Source organism: Apis dorsata, unplaced genomic scaffold, assembly GCF_000469605.1.
Source record: "Apis dorsata unplaced genomic scaffold, Apis dorsata 1.3 scaffold_265, whole genome shotgun sequence".
NCBI classification, from domain to species: Eukaryota; Metazoa; Arthropoda; class Insecta; order Hymenoptera; family Apidae; genus Apis; species Apis dorsata.
The window spans coordinates 137,540-148,210 of NW_006263543.1; the positions used below are offsets into that span (position 1 = coordinate 137,540).

Sequence of the window (10,671 nt, forward strand, 5' to 3'; positions counted from 1 at the left end):
AAATAGTTTTAACAATAATTTATATACAAATATTATAAAATATAAATATTATATCAGAAATTGTCTTTAGGCATCCAAATATTTGGGATTAAAATCAAAAAATGAAATAAAAATACCATCACCAATACCATTATGGAAATTAGCTGCAGATACAGGACCATATATTAGACTTGCCGCTTTTAGTGGTGCAGCAGCTGTAATTCTTAATGGATATGGTTTTTATAGTAAGATTAAAATTATTGTTGTGCTCTTTTAAATGCAATTTTGTTTAGAAAAAATTTTAATTATATAATACTGTAATTTAATATAAATTTTTTACTAATATTTTTTGTTAAATATTTTTTAACAAAAATAAATTTTATGCAATCTTTTAGTATATTATTTATATAAAATAATTTTTATTTATTATATTTTAGAACAATATCCAAAATATGATGAAGTACACCTCAAAAAAGTATTTGAAACTGCAAGTTATTTTCATTTTATTCATACATTAGCAATATTAGGATTACCTCTATGTAAAAGACCTTTGTTGGTATGTTTAACTTTGATAAAATATCAATATATAATTTGGAAGAATATATTAATTACTATTTCATTATTTAGTCTACAACATTCCTGATTTCTGGAATAATATTGTGCTGTGGAACTTGTTATTATTATGCATTTACGGGTAAGAAACAACATGATATAATAACAAAAGTAGGTGGAATGTGTTTTATAATAGGATGGTTATGTATGTGTATTTAAAATTTTACAAAATAATATGTGTGAAAAAATGAAAAGTAAATAAAAAAAATTATTATATGTAAATGTAAAAAATGATCATTAATGTTATCTTTAAATTTAAAATAAACTATTTATTATTAATATTTTTATCATTATGAAAATATTATGAAACTACTTATGAAATAGTGATTAGAAAAAATATTTTGTTGGCAGGCAACATTTGTATTTTCATTTATTGAAAACTGCTAAAGAAATATAATATGATCTAAATAAAAGTAAAACTCATTTATACTAATGAATTGATGTAAACATAAATTTGTAATATTACTGATATAAGTTTAAATAATCCTAAACTATTATACATTATATTGTATTTCTAATTGCATACTTCATAGTGTAGAATGATTTTTCTTCTACATTATGTATATATTATCAACTATTCATTATTGTTATTCGTTATTAGAAATGTAATGCAAAAATACAACATGTTTTATGTTTTATCATAGAATACATAAAAATTATGAAGTATAAGAATATCGTAGATTGTCAGAAAAGAAATTTTGTATAATGCTAAAAAAAATATTTCAAGGATGGAACAAAGTTTTGAAGTAATCTTATTAATTTTATTTTAAAAATTAAAACGAGAAATAATGATTTAATACCAATTAATTTAATTGCTAATTTATCAATTAAGTTCCATATATATAAAAATAAAAATCAAAAGTGATGTATGTATATATTGATCATTTCAAGTAATAATACACAATATAAATGTAAAACAAATAGTCAATTATTTTCTTTTCTATTTGTGATCAATTCATATTTTCATAATTTTTGTATAGAATCACATTTCTACAGAAATATAAGAAAGTAATGTACCTTGTATAATCCATTTGATACACCAGCTTCGCTGATTTTTATATCCATTCTATTTCGTATTATACAGTTGTCGTACATGTTTCATAAATAGATACTTTGCCTGTAAATAAGTGGATATAAGAATTTTCTTCGATTCATGTATCATTATGATGACTTGACCTGATGATGTTGGCTGCTTTCTTATACAGCTAAGTAAAGTATTAATTGGACTATCTTACCTAGAATAAAAATATCAAATAAGTTTAATTAGTGATACATTGAATAAACTTAAATATAAGAGTTTTGCACGTTAATTCGCGCAGTGCTCGCATGACTGAGAACTAAGCAGCGAACAAAAGAGATCGATTAAGAAATTAAAACGATAATCGTAAACACGCAATTATATTCGCAGTTATTATATTTTTATGATGATGAAACATGAGCTACGTTATTAGCGCGAATTTTTTTTCTTTTTTCATCGATTTTGACTTGTGATTTCATTACAATCTGCAATGAGGCATGAAATTGGCGATTTATGGCGATGCTAAATGCACCACTGATATAAAATTTACTTATGTCTAATAAACATCCTCTCAGACTAAATTATATTTAATTAGTATAGAGTTTCGTAGCAATATCATTTTTTTTTGTTACTATTATATAAAGTATTTATATAGACTTGCGCATATTAAACTATATTTACAACTTTTATTAATTATTGTAACACATCAAAGATAAGTTTCCTAGAACAAGGCTGCTCCCATTCTACCTGGTTCATAATACCACAAGAGGAAACTCATAGTAGAGCTAATGTCATTTTTGCACTTTTTTGAGAAAATATATCACAATCCGTATTTATAAGTAAAAAGATAAACATCAAATTAAAATTTATTTAAATGAATTCTCACTAAAATCAAGAAAAAGATATTTTCGAAAAAGCTCATATAAAGTGCAAATATACGATTACTGAGAGTTGAAGAAAACACGCGCGCAGTTACTTTTTTAAATATTTTAAATGGTGTTTGAAGAATTTTTTCAACCTGGACAATACGATAGCAAAAGAGCAAATGGCGCGCCGGTTTTCCATCCGTTTCTAGGAAAGGTGGAACGAATGTTGTCCTTCTTGTGCAGCTATTCGCAACTTTTCCCGCATTATTTCTAATGTTGTATAATCAGGCAGTTTTAAGTAATTAACACAAGTCATTACGGATGGTAAGAAATCGTCTGTTTTCATAGATGGATCGAACGTTTTGCGCACTATTGTTAACGGCGGTGTTAAACTCTTGAAACCTAAAAAATAAAATTTTACTTTTATTTTTTTTTTAAATTTTATGAATATATTAATATATTAATTATATGAATATATTAATATTATATAGTAGTTATATAATTTATTTGAAATTTAAAATTAAAAATTTACCTCCAACTGGTAATCGAGGTGAACCTGTAACAAACTGAACGAACTGCCTTTGTTCTTCACTATTATATTTTGACATAACTTCAAATAGAAAACGAATAGCACGAGAATCTGGTGTATAACCATGATCAGTCCTACAGCATTCCGAAAGTGTTTTCACATCCCATTGTCCACCTGATTGTGCATGTCCACAAAACACAGCTTCCAGTTCTTCAGGAAAGAATAATCTTAATTGTGATGGTGGGAAAACAGATTCAAATCCTTCCCTAAATGCTTCCATTTGTCTGAAGACACCTTCATATAAGAACCAATGTACAACCAACTAAAAAATGAATTATAAATAGTTATATATATTTTTTATAAATTATTGGTGGTACATATAATATTATAAGCAAAAAATAACACCATATAATAGAGAAAAAAACTTCAAAATAGTTAAATTAATTATACAAAAAAATTCATGAATTTATTATTACAATACCTTGATGTATTGATCTAGGTTATAAGTAGTAACAGGTATTTCACTTCCGCCTTTCCTTAATTCGATATTTTCATAACCCGGTAATTCGAAAACAAGGCCAAGATCGGAAATTAGACATCCATCTAAATTTAGTGACTCTATTAGTTGTGCTTTTTCATGTGGTCTTAATATTTGATCTTTCTCGATTGTTTCCTTTTGTCTAATAACTTGCTGTAATCTAGTAAGAGTTCGATGTACATCAGGACAAACATGTGCTAAATCAGCTAATGTTAGCATATGTTCTTCTCCCAATAACCAACGATAAAAAGTTAAACTGAATGGTAAATCCAACTGTAAAAAAATATAAATTTAATATTATTTATATAAATTATATAAAATATTTATATAAATAATTATATATTTATATAAATTATATAAAAATTATAATTATAAATTTGAAATCTTTTTATTATTTCTTTGAATTAATCAACAAAATAAAAAATTATACCATTCTAGAATCATATATCGCTTTCGCCATAAACTTTCCAAGAAACTTAAATTTTGTTTTAAGTTTTGCAAGATGGGATACTTTAGTACTCCATGAAATTGGCATTGGAAAAAGTCCTTGAGGAGCATTAACATATCCTGCCTCAGTAGGACTTGAACTACCATGCCAAAGATCAAGATCAGCACGCTGTAATTCCTGAGAGACTAGAGCATAAAATTCCAATGTTGGACCTAAACCAGTACCAACCTACAAAATAATATCTATAAGATTTACTGTAAAAATAAAAAATAAATTATATCGTAAAGAGCAAAAAATAGACCTCATTAACATATTGCACTTCAAGTAAGGCTTTGCTAGACGCTAAATCTTGTATAACTAATTCTGCTTGTTTGAGAATATCCGTTCTGGAAATGGTTCTTTTTCTTCGTTCTAAACGTGGAGTAACGCGTTCTTGGCTATCCGATCCCGATAATTCTGGAGCGGAATCTAAGAGACGTTGTAAAGCTCTATCTCTATCAAACGATGTTGCATAGAGTAATAATTGTCTCGTTTCAAATGGAAATAAGAATGGACTGTAAATAATTAAAAAATATAATTTAACAAAATTTATATTAATAATTTATTATAATTTTCATAATACTTACCATACTGTAGCAATTTGTTGTAACCATAGAGGTAAGTTTCCAGTCATAATCACTAAAGGATCTTGTAGCTGCCGACTTGCTTTTGCGGCTATTTTATTATTAATAAAATCTTGTGGAGAAAGTAAACTTAAACCTTTCAAATGAGGAAATAAAACACCCCAATGACGATTTAAAGCATGTAATAGACGTAGTAAACATAAACCATCCAATGAGGCATCAGTAATAGTAACCGAAGATGGCAAGGTAGGTGACAGATAAGGATCAAGTGGACAACGTTGCGGAGGAACTGTTCCTTCAAGCCACAAACTATCTTCTTTTCGTTTTGAACTGATCTTTGTACTTTTTCCTTTGCCTTTGCGACTACTACTTTGTGAACTTGATCCTGGTTTTGGTGATGTTATAGTTTCTTCTTCTGGTACAGGTCTAAATGTATACAAATTATTTTTTATTACTTTCATATTTTTCTTAAAAAGAAGAGAAAATAAAAAATACCTGTAATAAATTGTGTGAGTTTGTACCCATACGGCATCATGACCAAGTGGTGGTTCACCATCAGCTTCTGCTTCTGAATGATCCATTCCAGTACAACCAAATTGTCTTACAGCTTGATAAACAGTCATATTAAAAGGCAGTACTTCATCTCCAATTAAAAATTGAAGTTTATGTTTTGCTGACCCTTGACTTATAACTACTGCTGCCTATAAATATTATTAATATTTACTTAATAGAAAAAAAATTAGACATATATATATACACACACACATATATATGAATATTACCAATGTATCATCTATATCATCTTCACTATTATCATCGTCACTAACCATAGATTCTGCTTCTCGTATTCTACCATACCCACGAACCATTAAATAACGTTCAATTGCTTGCACTAATGCAAGAGGATCTATTTTAACAGTACCCCCTTTCCATTGTTTTAAATTATTACAATCTGGATGTCGTTGAAGATTACACTATAAAATCATAAAAAATTGAATTACATTATTACTATTATTATTATTTATTATTTAATTAAATTGTACCTTGAGTTGATGTGTATTGAAAAATTTAAGAGCACTAGTGCCTCCACGACCAGCACCAGATCCTGCCGGTAAATCGTGTACTTTTACAGGAAATTGTTCCAACTGTGCAACACAACTGTTTAATTTTGCTACTAGAGCACCAAATGCTCCAGGATTAAGATCAGTAATATTGTTATCCTGATGCATCTAAAAATTGAATACACATACACACACACACACACATACACACAGATATATATATATATATACACATATATATATAATATAGAGAGCATATTCTTAAAAAAAAATCTCCATTAAATCATGCTATTACATTTATTCATTTTACTTACAGTTGATTCTGCAAACAATTTCCAGAACATACGAAGGCGATCGTAACGATTACCAGGAGCATCTGTAGTAGTGAGGTAGTTGAGCAGAGCTTTGATAAGACCGCTATAATTCATTTCAAACGGAGATATATCACTTTCAAGTACTATATCTCTTAATTCGGTAAGTGCCGATAACATTTCATCCAATTCCTAAAAATATATTATTCAATTATTAAATATTAAATATTAATATTTAATAAAAATATTAAATATTAAATTTATATTGAAATATATTTACATTAGATTGTAATCGTTGTATGGCAGCAGTAAGCCTGGAAAGAACTGTCATTGCAGGATGCGTGCATGGAGCATCATCCTGATATCGTGCCAAAAATTGAGCAGCCTGTTCACGTACCCATGCTTTAGCTTTATCTCTATTTCCTCCTGTTAGACTTGAATTACTAGGCGGTTTTGACAAACTTGTTGATGAACTCGTATCTCTTTTATCATTAGCAGAATTTGAAGATGATGATTTTCGACCCCATCTAGCAGGATTAAGATTTCCTAAGAAACGATTATTTTTAGGAGCGAAACCAGTAAATAGAGATTCAGGTTGTTGAGTTTGTTGAGGTGTAGTACTGCCTAGTCTAGAAAATCGACCTTTTTTATTTTGTCGTTTTCTTTTCAAAACATCTCCAATTCTCCTAACAAAATATTTAATGTAAATAATATGTTATAATATATATTTTTAATATAATTTTCCATAGTATTTTGGATTATACTTACAAATGAGCACTTTGTGGTGTAGTTACATCATCTACAGTAGAATTTAATTCATTTCTAGTATGTGTTTCCATTGACGCAGAAAGATTTGATTTCAACTGACATGTTGCAATTGTACCAAATAATATGTTACCATTCGTTGATGGAGAGGCAATTGGAGACGTAGCATTATTAGACGAAAACATCGTGGTGGAACAAAGAGATGTATTAGATGGACCTGGTTGTGGGCTTGGTAATGATGTACCTAAAAAAAATAAAGGATATTTTATAATATTTAAAAAATTAATATACATGTAAATATACATAATAAATTAAATAAATTACCAGTACTAGAAGGACACTTGGGTGGTGAAACACCAAGAGGTACTTCAGGATCAGCTAGTTGACGTATTTGATGCAAAACGCCCTCACGATGAAAATGAACTCCAAATACTTGTGGTAATCTTTTCATTAATATGCTTGCCATTTGCAGAGCTCCAATAACAATTCGTAAATCTTGGGATGCCAACATACCCGCTATATGTGATGATACCACTTGATTTTTTAAAACATCCTATTTTAATAATAACAAACAAAGCTTTAAATAATTACAATTAATTTCATAGATAAAAATATATATTCTCATTTACTTTGCATACCTTAAGTAAATCAGTTGAGGCATAATAAACCATACGTAAAAGAGCTCGAAGACATTTACATTTTACAGCAGGACCAGCAGAACTGCTGTAGACTTCATATAACACAGAGAATAGAGTTCGAATAAACGATACTAACCATTCATTTGTTTCAATTACTGGAGGTACAACATCCATACTAGAAAAATTTATAATAGAAATTATATTAACATTTTATAATTAATATAGTTAATGATGAATTTATTTTAAAAATTAACTTCGATATTTACTTAGATGAACATGTAGGACTTTTTCCTTCTGTAGGATGTGCATTTACTCTACGAAAAATGCTTCTTGCTAATCCAATATCTTCATTAATTTGTTTCATCACAGTTAAATCTATTGTATAAGTTCGACCTAAAGAAGAAAGACAGATCTCATCCTCACCATTTTGAAATGCCATCTGAAAAAATTATTTTTATTTTACTATTTTCTATTTTTTATAATATTTATATAGTACATAATATATATCATTTATAATAATTATTAATACCTCAATGATTCTAGAATCAATAGTACTAAATGGATGGCAGCAATGTCTTTCATCACGCCACTCCCAATGAACATTTTCTTGCTGATTACTGGTCCTTTCAAGTAAACTATTTACACTAAATATGCCATCTGTTGGTAATGGAGGCATAAGTTCTTCAATTAAACAAGTGATTTCAAACCATTCTTGCGGAGATCGCGGTACTAATTCTACATCTTCTGTTTTAACTTCTAGTGATCCAGTTAAAAGATAACTTAGTGTAAAAGCTATATTTTGTTGTAAAAGCAGCTGTGCCAAATCAGGACAGCGATTTGATATCACAGAGAGCATTCGCAACACTGTTATGAAATTACTAATGCTATTAACAGGTGGGGTAATCATAAGCTAAAATAAATATATCTTTAGCAATTAAATTAATAAAAAATTATATTATTAAAATAGAAAAAAAAATATTTTTCTTACCAATTGTTGTAAATTCTGAAGAAGTTCTGCATTAATAATTTTATGCAAAGTTACCGGATCGTGTTGAAAACTATCAACTAAACGACTAAATGCTTGGCAAACACATTCAACACTTTTCTTATCTTGATTTGTCAGTCTACTCGTCAATAAAGGTAAACTGTCAGCTACTAAGTGAAAATCATCAGGATGAAGATTTTGACAACAGTTTGCTGTAATTGTTAATGCAGCCCGTTGTGCTGTGATATTAAAAAAATCGACAAATTTTAAACAAGCTGATACTCCTCCCTAGAAATGAATAAATTAATATATAGGAAATATTCATTGTAAATCATTACATGATGTTTATTAATAAATACATACTTCATGTAAAATGGTTTTACTATGTCTCCGGGAAAGCATAGCTAATGCTGTTAAACATTGTTCTGCTACATCCATACATTCAATAGATTCTAATTTTTGTAAGAACACTGGAACAGCATCAACTACTACTGTCGATGATCGAGGTAAAGCTTCCATCATGTAAGTAAGAGCACGACATGCGTGTGTCATTATTACAAAATTATGTTCTATTCCGAGTAAATTTATTAATGCTGCAACAACTTGTTTTACAGGAAAACCAGCTAATGTATCTTCATTTCCCATAACAAGAATTTCACCCATTCCTATAACAGCTTGTAATTGTTCCCCCTCATCATCAACAGCTTGTAAACCAGCTAATAACTGTTGAGCTTTGGCAGCTGAAATTATAAAATTATTTTCTAAATAATTCAAATTTTTTTTTAAATTTATTTAAAAAAAGATTTTTAATTAAAATTAAAAAATGAATTATAAAAAAAATAGTAAAATTTTTAAAAAATAAAATACCAGAACTTGCACCCATGCTTCTATTTAATAAATGTTGCATTCGTGGTGCTAATGCGCCAAATACATGAGGAGGTAAACCTCTAGCTTCAAGTAATGCTTGCAATCTCCCAACTTCTCCATCATCACTTTCACTATCTCCAGTAGTACCAGACATTCCAGATGGTCCTCCACTTGCTTAATTAAAAAATGATATTGATAAAATACTTTAATTTTATTATAAATTTTATTAATTTAATTTAATAAATCACTTTTTAATTTATAAATCACTTGATAAATAATTCAAGATAAAAAATGAAATTTTTTTATCTAAAATTTTATTTTTAAATAAATTAAATTGAATGAAATTAAATGAAAATTTATAAGAATTAAATTAAATGAAAATATTTATATATAAATGAATTTGATCAATTCCCAATTGAATGTGAATGAATTATCCCATTATATTTACCATTGATGTCGTTAAATCAAAATTATGTTGCAATTATCATATGATTGACAACAATTAGATTTCAGTTGTCATTAAATTATTAAACACGATAAATACCAATGATATATAAGAATCACAATATAATATCACAAATATTGGCAAAATCAATCAATTATTTGTATAGTATTAATCAGTGCTGGTTACTAAATTATTCGGTAGAAAAATGCCGGTGCAGTAAGATTAAATATATTACTTGGTTGGGCTTAGTTTTGTCCTCAAATGAAACGAAAAATTTAAAATAATAGTAGAAATATTATTCTTGAGAAAAGAATAGAATAACATGTCATTAAACAATTCCGGATATAAAAATTTATGATTTTTCTTCTTTATGAATCTCTTATTCGTTTTTCTTTTTAATTTTGCGAGCAATTTTAAATAAAGAAAAAGAGTTAATGAATTATTTTTTTTTTGAGTCAAAAATCAGTTGCTAGAAAAATTGAATATATATGTGAAATTACCAGTGGCAGATGTAGCTGTAGATGCTAATTCGTCTTCTCCTGTTGTAGATACTAATTGATTACTAGAAACTGTAGATGAAACAGTTGTTGGAGTGGTACTATTAGTTATAGATTCAGTACCTGACATTACACTTCCCCCAGAACTTCCTTCTATCACTGCCTTTCTTGCACGTGACGAAGAACGATGTCTATTTAAATAAGATATTATAAATATAAAACATGATTTTCAGAATATACAACTGATTATCATTTTTAGTAAATTCATTACCTAGAGCTTGAACAAGTTCCTGTAGTATCTTTCTTATGATGCTTTCCTGAAGTTTTGTTAATACTTGATAGTTCTTTATAGTCACTGGATAATTTTGTGCGAGAACGTAATATATGTTTGTGCGTTGGATGAGGGTGTGTAGGGTTGGCAGTGGCGGCGGCAGACACAGGTGGATTGGCAGTGGCTGTAGTGATGCCACTAGTGCCTGCCCCGTCATG

At 28.3% G+C, this 10,671-nt stretch overlaps 2 protein-coding genes across 2 annotated transcripts in view; one reads left to right on the plus strand and one right to left on the minus strand.

Annotated features, from left to right (window-relative positions):
- Nucleotides 1–822, plus strand: part of LOC102671539 (transmembrane protein 256 homolog) — a 2,056-nt gene extending 1,234 nt beyond the window's left edge. Inside the window, exons 2-4 of the mRNA XM_006616473.2 lie at nucleotides 71–224; nucleotides 417–535; nucleotides 607–822. Coding sequence (XP_006616536.1) covers nucleotides 71–224; nucleotides 417–535; nucleotides 607–750 — 417 coding nt within the window. The 3' untranslated portion in view covers nucleotides 751–822. The remainder of the gene's footprint in view (nucleotides 1–70; nucleotides 225–416; nucleotides 536–606) is intronic.
- Nucleotides 823–930: 108 nt separating this feature from the next.
- Nucleotides 931–10,671, minus strand: part of LOC102671313 (E3 ubiquitin-protein ligase TRIP12) — a 15,757-nt gene continuing 6,016 nt past the window's right edge. The window contains exons 6-26 of the mRNA XM_031510828.1: nucleotides 10,454–10,666; nucleotides 10,186–10,373; nucleotides 9,241–9,414; nucleotides 8,737–9,113; nucleotides 8,377–8,661; nucleotides 7,918–8,298; nucleotides 7,655–7,827; nucleotides 7,389–7,563; nucleotides 7,075–7,303; nucleotides 6,754–6,994; nucleotides 6,266–6,671; nucleotides 5,989–6,177; nucleotides 5,657–5,842; nucleotides 5,396–5,587; nucleotides 5,109–5,314; nucleotides 4,617–5,039; nucleotides 4,292–4,544; nucleotides 3,973–4,218; nucleotides 3,486–3,815; nucleotides 3,008–3,326; nucleotides 931–2,877 (exon numbers count right to left, since the gene is read on the minus strand). Of these exons, the coding sequence (XP_031366688.1) occupies nucleotides 2,681–2,877; nucleotides 3,008–3,326; nucleotides 3,486–3,815; nucleotides 3,973–4,218; nucleotides 4,292–4,544; nucleotides 4,617–5,039; nucleotides 5,109–5,314; nucleotides 5,396–5,587; nucleotides 5,657–5,842; nucleotides 5,989–6,177; nucleotides 6,266–6,671; nucleotides 6,754–6,994; nucleotides 7,075–7,303; nucleotides 7,389–7,563; nucleotides 7,655–7,827; nucleotides 7,918–8,298; nucleotides 8,377–8,661; nucleotides 8,737–9,113; nucleotides 9,241–9,414; nucleotides 10,186–10,373; nucleotides 10,454–10,666 (5,383 nt within the window). The 3' untranslated portion in view covers nucleotides 931–2,680. The remainder of the gene's footprint in view (nucleotides 2,878–3,007; nucleotides 3,327–3,485; nucleotides 3,816–3,972; nucleotides 4,219–4,291; nucleotides 4,545–4,616; nucleotides 5,040–5,108; nucleotides 5,315–5,395; nucleotides 5,588–5,656; nucleotides 5,843–5,988; nucleotides 6,178–6,265; nucleotides 6,672–6,753; nucleotides 6,995–7,074; nucleotides 7,304–7,388; nucleotides 7,564–7,654; nucleotides 7,828–7,917; nucleotides 8,299–8,376; nucleotides 8,662–8,736; nucleotides 9,114–9,240; nucleotides 9,415–10,185; nucleotides 10,374–10,453; nucleotides 10,667–10,671) is intronic.